Source organism: Setaria italica, chromosome VIII (genome assembly GCF_000263155.2).
Source record: "Setaria italica strain Yugu1 chromosome VIII, Setaria_italica_v2.0, whole genome shotgun sequence".
NCBI lineage: Eukaryota > Viridiplantae > Streptophyta > Magnoliopsida > Poales > Poaceae > Setaria > Setaria italica.
The window spans coordinates 26,213,393-26,233,810 of record NC_028457.1 but is presented as its reverse complement, the minus strand read 5'-3'; the positions used below and the strand labels follow the sequence as shown (position 1 = coordinate 26,233,810).

Here is a 20,418-nt window from a genome sequence, read left to right as displayed (position 1 = left end):
GAGTTGACAGCTTTGGTAGCATTCTACATCATGCTTAGTAGTATTTCTTGGTGTTTCATTTTGTTAGGCTTGTAATATGTGAAAAAAGTAGCAACTTCTTTGGATACATTACTAGATGAACAAATTTCTAGGCTCTGTTTTCGGTTTATCTGTGCACTGGATCTTGCAGACATATATGCTTTGTGCCCGTTCTGAAATCAGAACGCTGAACTGTTAATCTTTCCAAAAGAAACCAACCACCATTTCTTTGATATTTGACAGTATATGATAATCCAAGCTCAAAATTCTTCTATCTGATGTTTCACTTGTGCTTCATTTAGCGTTAAACACAATACCTTCATTGAACAACTTGCCGAGGGCAAATAAAGAAAGAACCGAGGGCAAAGACCATTTGACCCATGAGGCTCATGCTGGCGTCGTTAATCAAAGATCCATCGTTACAGATGCACCGGCCATGGTGTCAGTTAGTGAATGATGCAACTGCTCCAGACCCTGGAACAGAGCTTCCTCTGCCAGCTGCAATGAGTGATGAAAATCGCAGATGTTCCGAGGAGTGCGCGGCAACACCGCGCATGTGTTTCTAGTGACACATATGGAAACTGCTATGGAAAGATTGCTCAAGCAGTAGCTAAATTTGAACAAATAATCTACCATTAATTTTCATGTGTTTCAGATATATTAAAAGATGCGCATCGTATATGTTGTTACAGTAATAATTTGATCAAAAGATGTCCTCCAGTTACATAAAAGGGTAGTTAAGCGTTTGTATAAGCTCCTTTTTTTCACCGAAGAAATGCTGGACGAAAGAGATACTCCATCTCAACGCTTTGGATTTGACAATCATAACAGCCAGCTGCATACGGTGATCAAACTTGGATGGAGATCACAGACACACATCATTTGTTTTCATTGTCTATTTATAATTAATTGACCATATGATTTTCTTTTTCTTCATGTGGATTTTCAATTTGTGAAATGTAGTATGCAACAACATTGGTGACCTGAAGCATGTTGCGAAAACAGGTTTTGTCTGGTAATCTAAAAACAATATGTGTTTTCATGATCTTCTTATTGTCTTGAAAAGTTTTCGGCTCCCGTGACAACGCACGAGCAAAAACCTAGTGGAATAACTTATCCAATTGATTTGGCACCCTATTATTAACAGTAAACTGGAAAACAGATAGTTGAAACCTACATGGGCAAGAACAAACATAGCACACGGTAATCTCTACTGCAAGCAGCCTTATAAAATCTGTTTGAGCATCTAATTTTACCTCGGTTGGTGATGTGTGAGAGATCTCCAAAAGAAGTTCTACCACCGTCCCTCGAATCCATTTATGTTAGCCTGCACACAAAACATTTATCACCAAATTAACACACGTTTAGATTAATCAGCTGTACAACACGGTGGGTTTTATAGTTATACACCTCATACATTTCCCCATGGTTTGTGGCAATCGCTCGTGAAATAAATAAATGTGGGAAACATTTTTTTGATTTTCAGACGACGACAGGAAATAATTATTTCTATCAACGGTCCACTGAGCTTCAGCCCAGCCCATGACTTCGAGCCGGCCCACAAGCCCAACCCCTCCACCGACCACACAAGCTCCCCTTACCGCGTTAATCCCCGACGAATCCCACCGGCCTCATCTCTACCGTCCCTTCCCCATCCAACAGCTCACACACCCTCCCCAAAGGCGGTTTCCCTCCCGCCCCGTCCCACCTCCCCGCACGCAGTCCACGAGCACCACGCCTCCCCGCACGGCCGCCCCGCCTCTCTCCCGTGCACCGCCCCCACGGACCCACAGCGCCCGAGGAGACTCCCGCCGGCTCACCCCGCGGCGCACGCTAGGCCTATAAATCTGCTCCCGCAACCGCACCCTCCCTTCTTTTTCCCCATCCCAAACCCGCCGACGCAGGCGAACCAATCTGCTCGGGTCCGGGTCGTCGGCGCCGCCGCGCTCGCGTGGGGGGAAGAGGAGTCGGGATGGACGCGAGGTTCCCGTACTCGCCGGCCGAGACGGCCAAGGTGGAGCTCGTGCAGTTCGGCGTCCTCAGCCCCGACGAGATCGTAATGCCCCCTCCCGCGCTGCTTGAATTTGCTGTTCGAATTCGAGCGGGCTGGGTGGTTTGGGGGGATTAGGACTTGGGAGCTCAGGGGTTGCTTGGCGAGTTGGTGCGACGAGCTTGGATTTGATGGGAGGAGGCTAATTGGACACTACGGATGTAATCTGTGAGGGGGTTTGAGTGGATTCAGCTTGACGGGTGCTTGGGTTGTTGAGTTGGTGCTCTGGTAAATTTGGGGAACCTAGAACGTGTGCAACTCAAGGAACTCCCGTACCCTAAAATTTGAGCAAATTGATGTAACTGTGGAGGTTTATGGTATGGTTTGAACTGATTTTGACTTGTAGTGTGGATGGAGTTTGAAGTTAGCACTTGTACTCTGTATAAAATTGAATAGTAATTGCACTCTGTGCTTGGTTGGTTGAGTTGGTGCTATGGTAAATTTTGGGAACCTAGAACGTGTGCAACCAAACGAACTCGGGTAACCTTAAATTTAAGCAAATTGAAGAAAATGTGTTGTACTGTTGCTGTAACTGTGGAGCTTTACGGTTTGGTTTGAACTGATCTGCACTTGTAGCGTGGATGCTGGAGTTTGAAGTCAGCCCTTGTACTCCGCATAAAATTCAATAGCCTTGCACTCTGCATAAAATTCAGTAGAAATTCTACTGTTGTGACTTAACATGGGAGGTTAAACTTTGGTTTTGTGCCTCCCCTGTTTGTGCATATCCATATATGGGTATAGTGATGAACTCGATTGTCTATAATGATTTTCATTAAAGTTTAATTGCAACTGGAAGTCTGAACTGGAAAGTATAGAACAATGGTTATGTTTGTTATAACTGCTCTGGTACAGCTGAACGCAATATTTGTGTTACATAATGTTTACATGCCATTGATGATAGATTTAATAGTTTGCCTTATTAGGCTACGTTGTACTGCTTCAATAGAAGAAATGTTGAAACATTTGCAATGCATGTACAACAAAATTCAGAGGGTACAATTTAATGGTGAATTTATATATGTGTATTTGCAGAGGCAAATGTCGGTGGTGCAAATACAATATGCAGAGACTATGGAGAAGGGGAAGCCGAAGACCGGTGGGCTTAGTGACCCTCGGATGGGGACTATCGACCGGAAAATCAAGTGCGAGACATGCATGGCTGGGATGGCAGAGTGCCCAGGTCACTTTGGTCACCTTGAGCTGGCCAAGCCGATGTTCCACGTCGGTTTCATCAAAACTGTTCTTTCCATTATGCGCTGTGTTTGCTTCAACTGCTCCAAGATCCTCGCTGATGAGGTACCCCTTGGTTTGGTTACTACTTACTACACAGGATGTTGTGTGCGCGTGTTACCTGACTATACAGAAATCAGTATTGTTTTTAATTTGAATCACACTGAACTCATAATTGCCTTCTGTATCCTGACATGACATTAGTGAATCAAATTATCTTTTTATTAGTACCTCATCAAGCTCTATTGAGGTTTGTTCTTATCCACAGTAGTCATGTCTAATGAAAAAAACTTGTAAAGACAGTATCAAGCTGAACACAGACTGACATTGTTTTAGCTGTAATTTATGGCCCCCTTAAGAACACAGATCTAATGTAAGACTCATGCAAATCTTAGAAGCAGACCATTCTTATTGCATTCGTGATATTTACCCACCCTAGCCACACAATATCTGGTGTTTTGCATAAAACAATCAGAATAATTAAATCTGACCATGAGCTAACTCTGGAGCTTTTCACAGAGTTCTTATTTATCTGTTGTCACATGTTTAGCCACTCTGCATTCTCATCATGTTTTTTTACATGTTATTTGACAGTAATGCTCGTGTTGCAGGATAATAACAAGTTCAAGCAGGCTCTCAAAATCAGGAACCCAAAGAATAGATTGAGGAGAATATATGATGCTTGCAAGACCAAAAAGTTCTGTGGCGGGGGTGATGACCCGTGTATTCAGGAGCAACAGGATACTCATGAGCCTGTAAAGAAAAGTGGCGGTTGTGGTGCTCAGCAGCCAAATATTACAGTCGACGGTATGAAGATGGTTGTGGAGTTCAAGGCATCAAAGAAGAAAAATGATGATAAAGAGCAACTCCCTGAGCCAGTGGAACGGAAGCAGATTCTCTCTGCTGAGAGGGTATCTATAACCAGTCCATTCAACAAGCTGTCATAAGGAATTTACTATAATCATGTGTTTTTTCTTACATGCCTTGTTGGACCAGGTCCTTGACGTTCTCAAGCGCATAAGTGACGAGGACTGTCTTCTGTTGGGTCTGAATCCCAAATTTGTCCGTCCAGATTGGATGATACTCCAGGTTCTTCCAATTCCTCCGCCGCCTGTTAGACCATCTGTCATGATGGGCACTTCTTCCAGAAGTGAGGTGAGCTTAATACCACTAATTATTTTGTGTCCAGTGTTATAGTGCATTGATGGATTGCAAATGCTCATTTGTTGCTCACTATTATTCTTCTGACCTTTCAGCTGCTTCTTACAGGATGATTTGACTCATCAATTAGCTATGATAATTCGGCACAATGAGAACTTCAGGAGGCAAGAGAGAAATGGAGCTCCAGCTCACATTATAACAGAGTTTGCTCAGTTGTTGCAATTTCACATTTCTACATACTTTGATAATGACCTTCCTGGCCAACCCAGGGTGAGTAATAAAAAAATTATTCTGCATGTTATTACTTATAATCAAATGCTAAGCTGTTGCCTGTTGCAATTTCACATGTCATATTACTTTGGTTTTGCTAAGTTATCATTTTCTATTTTTTCCCTCCAAATGATCAGGCCACGCAGCGTTCTGGAAGGCCTATTAAATCAATTTGCAGCAGGTTGAAAGCAAAAGAAGGCCGGGTTAGAGGAAATTTGATGGGGAAGCGAGTTGATTTCTCAGCCCGCACTGTTATCACACCAGATCCAAATATTAACATTGATGAATTAGGTGTGCCATGGAGTATTGCTTTGAACCTGACATATCCAGAAACTGTCACTCCATATAACATTGAGAGGTAAACCAGTTCACTGTTATTGAGGAGGCACCATAAGTAACTACTGTATTTGCTGATTACTTGCATCCAAATCCAATGATCTCAGGTTAAAAGAACTTGTAGAATATGGGCCTCACCCTCCCCCAGGGAAGACAGGTGCAAAGTACATTATCAGGGAAGATGGTCAGAGGCTTGATCTACGTTACGTGAAGAAAAGCAGCGATCTGCATTTGGAGCTTGGTTACAAGGTGAGTACTGACTTCATTGTAATTGTAGCACACTAGCACTGATGCTGTTTTTTTTGCATGTTTTCTTTACCATTTTGTGCCTGATCATCCAGGTGGAGAGGCACCTCAATGATGGAGATTTTGTTCTTTTCAATCGGCAACCAAGTCTACACAAAATGTCTATTATGGGGCATCGTATCAAAATTATGCCCTACTCAACTTTTCGGTTGAATTTGTCTGTTACTTCACCATACAATGCTGATTTTGACGGTGATGAAATGAATATGCATGTTCCCCAGTCGTTTGAGACCAGAGCCGAAGTTCTAGAGTTGATGATGGTGCCAAAATGTATCGTGTCTCCACAATCAAATAGGCCTGTGATGGGTATTGTCCAGGACACGCTGCTTGGTTGTCGCAAAATCACCAAAAGGGACACTCTCATTGATAAGGTTAATAATGATAAACTCTACTTACCTCTCCCGTAGTATTTCCTGTTAAGTTTTATAGTTTAATGTTGTGAAGAATTCATTCCAGGATGTATTCATGAATATCTTGATGTGGTGGGAAGATTTTGATGGAAAGATTCCTGCTCCTGCCATTCTGAAACCAAGACCTATTTGGACTGGAAAACAAGTTTTCAACCTCATTATCCCCAAGAAAATAAATTTAATACGGTTTTCTTCCTGGCATTCTGAAAATGAAACAAGATTTATTACTCCTGGTGATACTGTGGTCAGGATAGAGAAGGGAGAGCTTCTATCTGGTACACTTTGCAAAAAGACTCTGGGAACAGGCGCTGGAAGTCTTATTCATGTTATTTGGTAATTATGCTTCAATTAAATATTTGATTCATAAGTTGCATGGTTTAGTAATTTTCCTCCTTTGTTTCTACTATGCAATTTCCATTTTAATTTCTTTGCAGGGAAGAGGTTGGTCCAGATGCTGCACGCAGGTTCTTAGGTCATACACAGTGGCTTGTCAACTACTGGCTTCTTCAAATTGGTTTCAGTATTGGAATAGGGGATGCGATTGCAGATGCAGCCACCATGGAGAAGATTAATAAGACAATTTCTGATGCTAAGAATGCTGTGAAGGATCTTATTAAAAAACCACATGACAAGCAGTTGGAAGCTGAGCCAGGACGCACAATGATGGAATCTTTTGAAAATCAAGTAAATAAGGTAGTTGTTTGCCTCCTTGATTATAGATTGCTTTTATTTTATAGGTCTTCCAATTAACCAAGAGCATTATCTACCTCTCAGTTGAGTTGTTTGACTTCAAACCATTCTCTTTCCATTCCAGGTTCTCAATAAGGCTCGTGATGATGCCGGAAGCAGTGCTCAGAATAGCTTGTCTGAGAGCAACAATTTGAAGGCTATGGTCACTGCAGGCTCAAAAGGCAGTTTCATTAACATTTCGCAAATGGCTGCTTGTGTTGGACAGCAGAATGTTGAAGGAAAGCGGATCCCATTTGGTTTCAGTGGCCGAACATTGCCACATTTCAGGAAAGATGACTATGGTCCTGAAAGTCGTGGATTTGTGGAGAACTCTTACCTTCGGGGTCTAACACCGCAAGAATTTTTCTTTCACGCTATAGGTGGTAGAGAAGGTCTGATTGATACGGCTGTGAAGACTTCTGAGACTGGGTATATCCAACGCAGGCTTGTTAAAGCTATGGAGGACATCATGGTAAAATATGATGGTACCGTTAGAAATTCCTTGGGAGATGTCATTCAGTTCCTATATGGGGAAGATGGCATGGATGCTGTTTGGATTGAAGAACAGAAGTTGGACTCTTTGCAGTTGAAAAAGGATGAGTTTGATAATCTATTCCGCTATAAGCTGGATGATGAGAACTGGAGGCCTGACTACTTGCTGCCTGTCCATGTTGATGATTTTAAGACCATCATTGAATTCAGAAGTGTGTTAGAGGCAGAGGTTCAGAAGCTAGAAGCTGACCGGTTCCAGCTTGGGACTGAGATTGCTACAAACGGTGCTAATACGTGGCCTATGCCTGTCAACCTCAAGCGGCTTATCTGGAATGCCCAGAAGACATTCAAGATTGACACCAGAACATGTTCGGACATGCACCCGATGGAAATTGTGGAAGCAATAGATAAGCTGCAAGAAAGACTTAAAGTTGTGCATGGTGATGATGCTCTGAGTATTGAGGCACAGAAGAATGCAACTTTGTTCTTCAATATCCATCTTCGCGCCACATTTGCTAGTAAGAGGGTCTTGAGTGAATACAGGCTTACAAGGGAAGCATTTGAATGGATTGTTGATGAGATTGTGTCCAGGTTTTCACAGTCTTTGGTGGCCCCAGGTGAAATGATAGGATGTGTGGCCGCTCAGTCCATTGGGGAACCAGCGACTCAAATGACCCTGAATACCTTCCATTATGCTGGTGTCAGTGCCAAGAATGTTACTCTTGGAGTTCCCAGGCTGAGAGAGATCATTAATGTTGCCAAGAAGATAAAAACTCCATCATTGTCTGTTTACCTAAAGCCTGAGGTGAACAAGAATAAAGAATTGGCTAAGGATGTCCAATGTGCTTTGGAGTACACCACATTGCGCAGTGTGACCCATGCTACTGAGGTTTGGTATGATCCTGATCCTACGGAGACAATCATTGAAGAGGATGTGGAATTTGTCCGATCGTATTATGAAATGCCTGATGAGGATATTGACCTGGATAAGATTTCTCCTTGGCTGCTGCGTATTGAGCTTGATCGTGAGATGATGGTTGATAAGAAGTTGAGCATGGCTGATATCGCTGAGAAGATCAATCGTGAGTTTGAGGATGACTTATCATGCATATTTAGTGATGATAACGCAGATAAGCTTATCCTTCGTCTGCGCATCACAAATGATGAGGCTTCAAATGGAGATATGCGAGATGAGTCTGCCGAGGATGATGTCTTCCTCAAGAAGATAGAGAGTAACATGCTGACAGAGATGGCTCTTCGAGGCATTCCGAATATTAGCAAGGTGTTCATAAAGAACGTTAAGATTAATAAATTTGATGAAAATGGTGGTTTCAAATCATTTGAAGAGTGGATGCTTGATACAGATGGTGTCAATCTCTTGGCTGTCATGGGCCATGGGGATGTTGATGCTACAAGAACAACAAGTAACCACTTGATTGAAGTGATTGAGGTTCTTGGAATTGAGGCTGTCCGTCGGGCCCTCTTGGATGAACTTCGGGTGGTCATATCTTTTGATGGATCATATGTAAACTATAGGCATCTGGCAATTCTTTGCGATACAATGACATACAGAGGTCACCTGATGGCTATTACAAGGCATGGTATTAATCGCAATGACACAGGACCTCTTATGAGATGTTCTTTTGAAGAGACTGTGGATATCTTGCTTGATGCCGCTGTTTATGCTGAATCTGACCACCTGAGAGGTGTCACAGAGAACATTATGCTTGGCCACCTTGCTCCTATTGGTACTGGAGGCTGCACACTATTTCTGAATGACGAGATGCTGGAAAAGGTTATTGAACTTCAACTCCCAAGCTATGTGGAAGGTCTGGACTTTGGCATAACACCAGCACCTTCAACCCTCTCTGGAACACCATATCATGAAGGAATGATGTCGCCAAGTTATCTGATGAGTCCAGACTTCAGGGCTTCCCCCATTGATACAAATGCTTCTTTCTCGCCATATGTCAGGGATATGGCGTTATCACCTGTCCCTTCACAAGGTTACTCTCAATACTCAGGGGGATACAGTCTATCTCCAAGTTCTAGCTCTGGAAACAGTTACAACCCCATTTCTCCATCGTACAGTCCTGTATCACCAATTTATATTCCTATTTCTCAAGCATACACTCCTGCATCACAACTTAATGCTCCTACTTCAACATCATATAGTCCAGCAAGCCCAATTTACTCACCCACAACTCCAGTTTACACCCCAACGAGCCCGGTTTACTCACAGATTCCTTCATACTCGCCCACATCTCCAATCTACGATCCTTTATCTCCTAGCTATAGTCCTACATCAAGCTATAATCCTGCTTCTCCAAATTACAGTCCCACTTCACCAGTTTATAGTCCAACCACGGCAACATATAGCCCTACATCTCCTGCATACAGCCCCACAGTGCCTTCATATAGCCCAGCATCACCATCATACAGCCCAACATCACCATTCTATAGCCCTACGTCTCCATCCTACAGTCCTTCATCACCCTCATACAGTCCAGCATCACCATCATACAGCCCAACATCACCATTTTATAGCCCTACGTCTCATCATACAGTCCTTCGTTGCCCTCGTACAGCCCAGCATCACCTACATACAGCCCTACATCGCCTGGGTACAGCCCGACCTCACCAAGTTACAGTCCAACATCGCCAAACTACAGCCCAACTTCACCAAGCCACAATCCTTTCGTCTGCCAAGTATTCTCCAAGCACTTACTCTCCAAGCAGCCCAAGGATGACTCCAGACAGCCAGATTTCTCCAGACTACAGGTACCTGATAATATCCATGCTTCCTTTGTTGATCTGTGTTCATATATGTATGTATGGATTGCTTATATTACTGTTTTCAATTTTAGCGCAACTTCACCGACATACTCACCGACTTCACCAACGTTACCAAGTCCATCATACAGCCCAACCAGGTGAGCCCCATTTAGTTTCCATCATGTGTGCTCCATTTCAGTCGTATGTTCCTCGCTTGGAGGTTTGTGGGTTTTCTAAGGCATTACCTGACTTGTGCAGCCCAATTGACAACTCTGGAGAACCCAGTCCAGATTACAGCCCAACTTCTCCAAACTACAGGTAATCTAACACAGCATTAGAAATATATCCACCTGCCTGTCCTGAAAGATATCATTAGTCACGTTTCTGAATTACTTCCCACTGTGAAACCCTAGTGGAAGTGCAGACTCGGACTACTCTCCAGCATGCACTCGCAAAACCGACAACAAGGGCAGTGAGAGCACTCGATGAAGCGCTGAGAAAGAGTGTTGATGGCTGCAGAGGAAGAAACTAGTCCATTGCGCCACACTTCTGTTTCTTTCTGATTCTGTAAGGTTGGTGACTGAACGATATAGATGAATGGAAGAAATAAACATGGAGTTCTGGTTCTCGAACTGTTGGACCTAATGTAGATGTTCAAATGGTATCTTGCAGGAATTCCAAAATTGTATTCTCTGAACTTTGTTAGTAAGTGACTAGGAGCCAATTATGCCGTTTGTGGGAGCCATATCAAGAAATGCTTCTGAAATTCGTTTTCAAATTTCTGTTCCATATGCCCTTCTGCTATCTTTGTAGTTTTAGATACAATAATGATAAAATGTAAATCACAGAGAATACATGTAGACTTTTCCTAGGTTCATGAATTCGGTATAGAAACATACAGAAGCACCAAGGTAAAGTTGGATCTAGTTTACTATATTTCAGTTTCCACAATGTGATTCAGATTGGGAGACTCGTGTCTTCAATCTGAGTTTGCCAGGTTCAAGCTGTAGGATTTGATGAAATCGTGATAGAGGCATATGGTAAGATTTAACTTCTTTTATACTTTATTTCTTTTTTCTCCATTCCTTCCATAGCTAGTGAGATATTTATGTTGTCTAGAATATGGGTAAATAGCTTGTCAGTAACTTTCAGTCCCGTAGAGGATCAGTTGCTTCAAACTTTGCAATTCTACAGCTGTAATTAAGCTAATGCAAACTATTGAGAGCTGCTAGTTTGTCGGTCCACAGTGCTTACTGCTGTCATTTACCATTTACCATGCATTTATCTTGCTGCTTTACTATATATTTTGTGTGGCATCTGAGACCTATACTGATGCAGGGTTCGTCCAAATTAGATTACATCTGAATTAGATATGAAGTCACCAAGCCTGTCTGCCGAAAGGATCCACTGCTTATATTATTACGCCACCACTGCACAACTTCTTGGGAGAAGGCTGTGCTTAACTCTTTTTCCACTCTGCAAGTTTCTGATAGAATTTGATCTGCTGCCTGTTTATATATGATATAATACTGAGATGAGATTCTTTTTTTATTCATCCTTTTTTTACTAAGGTTAAGTGGAGAAATTTTTAATCTATGTCAATAGTATCCATCTCAGAGACATCAAGAAGCAGATCCTGGTGATAGGGTATTGGAGCAGGAAACTGGAACCAAGAAGGTTCTAGAGGAAAAGTTGGATAAGCAAATTGTGCTGACGAGCTATTTGAGAAAAGGTTACTCTGCTTTGGCCCTCACAGTTTGCCTCTTACTTGAAAAATGTCAAGATTTGCTACTTTTAAATATGCTTTGCAGCGCATATCTGCAATTTATTGCTAAGCTAAATGGGGTAAAAATTGTACAACAGACCTGCATGTTCAAATTGTTGAATTAATGAGTTCATTGGCTTCTTGGCATATATGCGCATTTTATTGGTAAACTGAATTCATATGCTTGCTGTAGTTGGCTAATGTATCCTCATTCATAATTTTTGATGCAAAATTGCAGATTATCCAAACACATCTAAATATTTCAGTACCTCCACTGGCACTGGTGCTACAAACTGCACCACATCTCGTCAGGTCAGTACCGTTTGAGCCGTTTGATTGTTACTTTGAACTCCAATAGTCTCATTTGCTTGCCGAAAATGAAGGGCACATCTGGAGGATCAAGCGGAAGTCCTACAACCAATGGTGCTGCTAGAGGTTGGACAAGGAAAAGTGACCCTGAATGAAGCTCATACAGAAGAGCGCATGCCGATCAGGCAGGCCTATAGCGTAACCTTTAACATCTCGGCAAGCTTAGTTTTGCCGAACCGGTGGTGACTTTTGCTTATCTGAGCATGTCGTGCCCTTTTATGTAGTCTAAAACATTGTGGGTGTGGGGTGTACATATGGCTATTTGTGACTTCTGAACTTGTAGTCTTGTAGAACATGTGGACTTGGGGAGTGGAGAAATAGCTGGATGTTTAGTGGATCATGGCGTGTTGCTCTGCCTGTTGGAAATGGAGTATGATCTGTATTCTGATATGTTATTTGATTGCCACTTGTTTCCCTTCAAAATACTGTTAAATGCACTTATTTATAAAAACAATTGTTTAACGGAACTGGTCGGTGCATAAACATTCGGAAGATCATTTTAGGAGCTCTCGAGTGCAAAATGGAAAAAAAATGATCTACAAACTTAAATGTAAAGGAATAATAGTAGGACGTGCAAAAGAAGAATCCCAAGTGTCACGGGGAACAGCTGCATCAGTGCGTTTCTTCAATCTCTGTCTTCCATCCCCAAATTTGGAGAATCCATGGCCCAACGACACCTGATTGCAATGCAATGCTCGTGATTCAACGTCAAACCGCAATAGTTTCTCAAGTCATTGCCATCGTCTCATGAGTGTTGACCAGCGAGATCTCCGGTGCCGGAGCGAAGGAGCCGTTGGACTAAGAAAGATTCTCTCGAGCTAGTTCGCCGGCAAGCATTGGCGCCAGCTGCCTTCTTGCAGTACCCACGGGCGTAGCACAGGTACCCGCACGGCTTCCAGCCAAGGCCGTCTCCGGTGGTTGCGCCGCTGCCGAGGCAGAGCTCCTCTTCAACCGCGGAAGGACGACGGCGAGGTGATGGCCGTGCCGAAGCTGGTGCTGTGTCATCCTAGCTACCATCACGGCATCACCATCTGCTACCATACCCATGCTGCAGCGGCTTCTATGGCATGCAGCTCCTGTGGCATGCGGCTCCTCTATTTAGATATAGACTTGTCATCAGCTGCAGTGGCTCCTGTGGCATGCGGCTTCGGTGATTAATTTATTTTTTGGGTGGAGGTGGGGGCGGGTGATTAACCTTAGCTGCTGCGGGTAGGGGCGGGTAGACCCGTTAGCAGGGCCATGTTGGGCTACCACCATTAACATCCAAATTAAACAAACTCACTAATCATTATCATCCCAAATTCAAAATCAAACAAAAATAAACAAATATTTAGCAATTTCTAGAGTGGTGATCATGGAATAAAGTCTTTCTAGTAACTTAATCCCCAGACTATTGCTACCGTACCTAACTGTATGCACAAATATGTACATGTGCGACGCACGCGTCGTCATCGAGCGGCGGCCAGCGTGCGTTCAGTCCGTGTTCCCGGCCCGGCGGCGAGCTAGCGGGCCGCGGCAGCCCCGCACTGGCCGCGGTGCGCGCGCTTCCAGTCCAGCGCCGGGCACGCGCGCGAGCAGTAGCTGGCGGACCCGCACGCCGAGCACCGCCGGAACTCGTGCCGCCGCGTTTCCCGCCGCCCACATCGCGCCTGCGAGCACAGGCGCAGCTCCTCCGCGTCGTCGCCGCCTTCTTTCGCCGCTGCCGCGCACTTCTTGGCGGTGGCCAGCGCCCACCACTCCACCATGAACCGGCTGGCCGCGTCGTCGCCGCCGCCGCGACGGCAGCGCGCCGAAGAGGAGCAGGAGGTGGCGCCCAGCTGCGGCGTCGCGGTGCGCGCCGTAGCCGTCATGGAGGCAGTGTCCGAGCTCGCGGAGCGCCGGGACGTGGCCGAGCCACGCGGCGCGCGCGCACGGCGTTGCCGCCGCCGCTGCCGTTGAACTGCAGGACGGCGAGCGCGTACAGCGCCGCCGCGTGCCCGCCGGACGCCGCGCGCGCCAGCAGCGCAGCCCCTTCGCCTGTTCCCGAGGCAGTAGAACGTCACCTGGTGATCGTATGAGAGCTGGCGGCGTCAAGAAACAGAGGCCGGCGCGGTCCAAGAAGCATAGCATCAGTACAGAGCAGGTCGCCGTGAGGTTAGCCGAGGAAGTAGCAGGCGTGTATGTTGCCGGCTGCCGCGCACGGCGCACCACCGCAGGAACCGGTGCGCCGCCTCGGACCACCTCCCCACGCGCAGGGACATGGCCGCCGCCGACGCCCGCGACATCAGCGCGGGGTGCTCCGCGAGCTCCCGGAACCTCCTGCACCTGCATGCGCGCGAGCACACGAGAAAATTCAGCACAAATTAACGACGGGGCATCAGAACATCGAGCGCACGAACGCGGGCCGAGACATGGTGCTCACGTCAGCGCGGCCGCGGCGAGGTCGGCGGGGCTCGCGGCGCGCGGCGCGTCCCCGGCGAGCACGAGGTCGTCGGGGAGCCGGTCGAACGCGTCGACGCCGCCGCCGTGGCCCAGCACCTGCTGCCCCTGCTTCGCCAGCAGCGCGGCGGGCGTCCTGCCACCCGCTCCCTTTGACCAAGCTCGAGCGCCTCGTCGGCTTCCTCATGGCAGCCGGCCGGCACCGGCACGGCGACGCGGCGAGGTGCAGAGTGCGGAGAGATCAGAGAGCGGGGACCCGGCAGAGGAAGTGGGGGGGCCCGCCACACGCGCGGAGACGCTAGGCGGACGCGTGGCGGTACGGAGGGAGGACTGCGGGGTGGTTGTTGGACGGATTTGCCCCACGGCGGCGTCGTTTGACCGGCCGCCGCAGCCGGGGGCGGCCGTTCGGGGACGAGTGGCGGGCGCGGCTCGTGGATGGCTGCATCGTTGTTATCGTTCCGACTTGCAGTCCGTGGCGTGCGTCTGTTCCTTGAACACCACCGTTGTTATCAGTCCGTGCTCTCGTCGCCGCGCTCTCGTCGCCGCGCTCGTCGGCCGAGAGCACTACACAGTACACAGTTACACACCCTAGGTCGTAGGGGAAGAATCTTCCATCGCCGGCGCCGGGGCTTCTGCACCCGATGCTGTCGAACAGGGGAAGCTGGTGCTGACCATCTCCTCCGCCACGCCATTGCTGATGTTGCTGCTCTTACGACGAGGGCGATGACACCGAGAGCGCCGATCGAGTACATCTCTCTGTATCTACACGTCGATCCTGATACGATTCCATCTACACGTCGGTTACGGTGTTCTAAGGGTTCGTTTGGTTGGACTGTGAGCTGTGAAAAAGTTGCTGTGGGCTGTGAGTTGTGGAAAAACTGCTGTGGGCTGTCAGATGTGAGAAAGCCGAAAGCTGTTTGGTTGAAACAGCTGTGAGGCTGTAGGTTGTAATACCCTTGGAAGGTATGAGGGACTGTTAATATGCAAATTGATCGTAAAACACTGTGTTGTTCACTTAATCACACGTAAATTACCATTTTAGAAAGCGAAATTTATTTTTTTTAAATTTTGCAGCCACCATTACCATATTGTCCACATGAATGCAAAGATAATATTTTACAAAAGATATATGGTTCATATAAATGTCCACCATTAACATATGGTCCACATAATTATCTCCCACTCGTCCTAACCAAAGTATCAGCTATTCTACTGTGAATAGTATTCGTCGTATCCTCATTGTCCCCATCTGGACTCTCATCTGCGACGGACAGGGCGGTGGCGGCCTGCTATGACAAAGAAAGGGCAGGCGGTCCTAAGGGAGGAAGAGAGGGAGGGATGCGCTCTTGCCGGGAAGGAGTGGCCGCCGTCGTCGATGATGAAGCAGGAAGCGCCGCTGCCGACCCGTGCGCTAGGATAGAGGAGACCGATGGTTCTTTACCAGAGAAAGAGAGAAGAGCGATGGAAAATATTGAACCGTTGTAAAGAGTGGCAGGTGGGTAATTTAGTGTAAAACCAATCCTTCGCGGTCGTTGAAAGCCGGGTAAGAGGTGTTGTGGGAATACAACGTCGCACGAAGCTGCTTTTTGTTGAAGTACCGCGCTAGGAGCGCACGCTTTTGTTAGCTTTCTACTTTTTGCGGCAGCCACAACACTTTAGAAGTCAAACTAAATAAACCCTAACTCTACTAGTATCATCTGGAGATCGAGCCCGCAATAAATTAAGCCGTCGAATGTTGTTCATACGCGCTCGTCGCCTCGTCCTCGCCGCGCTCTACTATCGCACCCTTGGCTCGGCTCGACCATGCCGCCGCCCGCTCGTCCGGCCATCCTCGTTGAGCTGCACGCCGCTCCGCGCCTCGCGACGATGTCGGCTGCCGCCGCGTTCATCATAATGTCATCTGTTTTGTCCGGCCCGACGCAGCGACCACTGTCGCCGCCGCCGCCGCCTCCCCCTATCCAGGACACACCGCGACCACATGGATGCGACTGCTTGCTTTGCTTGGTGTTCAAGCGCCGGGGATGACGCTATGGCTAATCATCCGCTCTCACCTAGCCGCTTTGAAGTTTTCCCTTTAGATGCAGTTACTGTAACCGGCGAGTATGTTCAAGGGCATGGCAAGGATGGGTCTATCTAGTTCTGTAAAGGCGTGGATAGTCGTCTCTGTCTCTTTTAATCTCACAAAAGTCCTCTGTCCTTGTACCCGCTTTTGGTTTATCTGTTTCCTTTTTGTTTGTTGCAATGATCGATGATTTTGGTTTTGGCTTAGCATCGAGTTGTAGCGCCCCAATGCTAATTTTACACCTCGACTGGGAGCATACGACCGTACGGTCGATTCCACAGTGCCTGTGCCTCTCACTCGACGCGCGAGGATCCCACCATAACGAGGGCTCGTGGGAGGGATGCGGCTGTAGCTAAAACAACGGTGGATGTAACTTTTCCGATGAAGCAATTTTTTTTCTCGGGCTTGTGTGGTTAGAAAAATATTCAGTAAAACAATTTCTTCTAGCTGTGTAACATAGATAAAAAAGATGAAATGTCTGTAACGCCCTTATCCTTCTTATTTTTCTTTTTCATTTTTCTATATTCTCCTCTTTTTTTCTCAACTCTTTATTTCCCCTTCCCTCTTCTTTTCTTTTTTTATTTCTTCTTTTCTCTTCTCTTCCTATTCTTTCCCCTATCCTCCCTTCCTCTCTCTTTCTTATCCATTCACCCATCACCTTCCTGCCTGCTAGCCCCGACGCTATCCTCCGCCTCCTACCAGCCGCCGCCATCCTCGACCCCACGCTCCCGCCCTACCGCCATCCTCCGACCCCAACATCGGCACTGTCGCCGCCTTCCAGCCCCCCGCGTCCACGCCGCCGCTGCCATCTGGCCTCCCGCAGCTGCGCCATCACCACCTTCTGGCCCACCGTGCCCTCGCCGCTCCAACCCCACGTCCGTGCCGCCGTCCGGCCTCCCCGCGCCTGCACCGACGGCGTCCTCCGGTCTCCTCGCACAAGATGGGGACTTTGGCGATGGCAGCAGGGGCAAGCTGGGACTTTGGCCCCCCCACGGTGGAGATGAAGCCGTGGGGAGCTAGTATTTTGAGCTTCTCCTCCCTCTAATGGTTCCTCTCAGGAATCGCAGGGCTTCTCCTGCGAAGCCGTTTTGTGAGCACCTGTTTGGCAGGGCTTCATGAGAAGCTGATGGAGAAGCCGCTCAAGAAACCTTGCCAAAGGGGCCTAAATGTGTGTTATCCTCACTACCGAAATCCATCCCTGTCGTTTTATCTCTTTCCAGTTCCTTCTCGCTCTCTTTCTCCGTTTTCCTTTTCTTCCTCAGGTCTCCTTCAGATCCCGGCAAGGTGCGGCGTTAATGGTTGGCTCCAGGAGCAGCGTCCTCCGGCGCAGGCACTCACGAACTCGAGAGGCAGTGGTGGCTTCACGCGGGTCCACGCACCCGCTCTCTTTCTACCTCGGATCCAGCGGAGGGGGCGACATCCCCAGCGGCCTCAGCGAGCCCCTGAGCGGTAGGACGGAGCGAGCAGGTGCGACGGCGGGCGAGGCGAGCAGCATGTGCGGGCGTGGGGATGGGGCTCGCGGTCTCTGGCGAGCAGTGGGGAGCTCCCGCGCGTGGCCTCCCATGGGCAAGCGGCGAGGTGCAAGCGGAGCCTAGCTTGTAGCTCGCGGTGAGCAAAGCGGCGAGGCTCAGCCAGATCTGCTAGTCGACGGTGGCGGATAGCTCGTAGGGAGCGAGGTGGCGTGGTCCGGCCGGATCGGCGAGTTGGCGCGGCAAGGCCCGGCGGCAAGCACGGCGGAGAGTGCAGCGGCGTGGCCAGGCGCCAGGCACGGTGGGGTTCGGCGAGCTACGCCAGCCGGATAGGCGGAATGACGCGACGAACTCCGTCGGCCGGCGCGACCAGGAGCTTGGAGGCGGGCTGCGCTCAGCTACGCGGCAAACTATTTTTTCCACAAAAATTTTTGTTCCTGATTTTGTTCAAAATTTTTATGTATAATTTTTTCTAAAGTTTGTTCCAAGTTCTTTGCTTCAAACTTTTGTGTTTCAAGTATTTTTTGTTTTGATTTTTTCTTTCTCGATTTTTGTTTCAAAAACTTTTGTTTCTGGATCGTTTCCAATTTTGTGTACATTTTTTTAAAAATTTTGGTCGAAAACTTTCTGTTTCAAATTTTTATGTTTTATTTAGTAAAAAATTTCTTCCAAAATATTTTTATTCCAAATATGTTAACAAAGTTTTTTTTAATTTTTTTTATGCTGGTCGGGTGCAGTTGGCTGGACTCGGGGGGATTGGTGGTTGCTGGGTGGATGGGGGAGGGGACCACGGGAAAATCTGTATCTACATGAGCTCGCGTATTGGGATTGACCGGATGGAGGCCTCCGTCCGGTTGCCTGTAAATTAGATGGGCCATTGTAGCGCAGGTGGCGTAGGATCATAAATCAGGTCTGTTCTGTTCTTGATGACGGGATTCAGGTCTCTCCAGTAAGGACTAAAGAATTGCTATTTGTTTTCTTTTTCTTTGTTTGATCGAGACAAGAACATCGTTTCAGACCTTATTACTAAAAATTCCCCCTAAAGATCAGCTCAACCATAGTTTTGAGTTCCTAAATTTGGAGTGAAAGTGCAAATTACACTTTATAATTCTGCCGAGGTAGTTCTCGATCAAAACATATTTCGCTATCCTTCAGACCCAATCGATTCAACTACCATTTGCTTGCCTTAAAGGAATACTACCTCCATCCATAAATATATGACGTTTATGATGAGTTAGTTCATTTTTGAACTACCTAGCTTATCTTAAACATCATATATTTATGGATGGAGGTGTATATAGCAGAACATTGAGTAGGATTTGCAGCAGCCTAGCTACTTTCAAAAGATGCACAAAACTGACAAGTCTTGTCTTTCAGGCAGCAGGCCACAAGAGCATGCAAGAAGCATTTGGTACTCAATGTCAAAGTTCAGATTCTAAGCAGTCGACATATGATGCTTTGCTAATTAACCAAAGTCAAGAAATTTGTACAAAACACAAAGCTGCTTCTGTATTTACCTTGTAACTTGGAAACACAGAGCTCGGTAGATCAAATTAAAGTAAAACATGCCACCACAACAACATCTTCATCCATGAAATTTTCATCTTATTCTCATCATAGAGCTCGGCAGAAAATGGAGTATCGATAATGTAAGATGATTTATCAGTAGTCAGGAACATAATATAAAGTATTGTGCGAAGGTACAGAGAAGTAACAACATGCAAGAATACAATATTTACCACATGAACCACACGATGGATAAGCGGTGAGGGTGTGGATGCAATAGTGGGGCTCCTCAAGTAACTGAAATAAAATTAGAAAGGTAAACGGAGAAAAGATGCCTCGCAGAATGACAGTGGCAGCGTCCACTTGATCAGTTTATGCAATGCAAGTACCTGCTTCTAGAATAGTTACAACTGGTCTACGATGGAACAATTTCTACATAATATCTTGTTGTTTGATGTTGACACAACTTGGTGTGTGCACATAATATAATTAATCTCTAATTTGATTGTCCATGATCTCTTGTGTTGAACTGCTATGAGTCTCTCTGTAGGTGGCCTGGTTATTACGTCGAGATTTGCCAACAAATCTGGAAGTCACTCCAGTCAGTGACAATAATCTCATCCTCTATTGACCTGGAATGCATCAACAATTTTTTCATCACGTTAATATCAAAGATAGATTGTCCCCAAACTGTGAATGATTACAGGCCTATCTTCCTCCTCAATTATTCCCTAAAACTAATCACAAAGATTTTGGCTAACAAGCTACAGAGGGTTATTCTGTCCATTGTTCATGCTAACTGATATGGATTTCTGAATGACTGAACTATTCAGGATTGCCTTGCTTGGGCCTTTCAGTTTTTACATATCTGTCACCAAAGCAAAAGGGAGATAATAATTCTTAAATTGGATTTTGAGAAGGCATTTGACAAGACTGAGCATCTTGTTACCTTGGATATGTTCAAACACAAGGGCTTCTCTGAAAGATGAATTTAGTGGATTCAGATGATTCTTAGCTCTAGCACTTCTTCAGTACTGCTCAATGGTGTTACA

The 20,418-nt window shown here is 46.5% G+C and overlaps 1 protein-coding gene and 1 pseudogene across 1 annotated transcript; one reads left to right on the top strand and one right to left on the bottom strand.

Moving 5' to 3' along the window:
- Window positions 1-1,907: 1,907 nt before the first annotated feature.
- Window positions 1,908-10,514, top strand: LOC101776853 (DNA-directed RNA polymerase II subunit 1). The gene is given in 17 exon segments (XM_022829011.1): window positions 1,908-2,074; window positions 3,101-3,364; window positions 3,910-4,209; window positions 4,295-4,453; window positions 4,568-4,729; window positions 4,867-5,087; window positions 5,173-5,314; window positions 5,407-5,742; window positions 5,828-6,114; window positions 6,216-6,474; window positions 6,596-8,985; window positions 9,037-9,560; window positions 9,602-9,699; window positions 9,701-9,783; window positions 9,870-9,935; window positions 10,036-10,095; window positions 10,191-10,514. Coding segments are annotated over 17 exon segments (5,511 nt in total). The 5' UTR covers window positions 1,908-1,990; the 3' UTR covers window positions 10,267-10,514.
- Window positions 10,515-13,359: 2,845 nt separating this feature from the next.
- On the bottom strand, window positions 13,360-17,886 carry LOC101776450 (annotated as a pseudogene).
- Window positions 17,887-20,418: the final 2,532 nt, after the last annotated feature.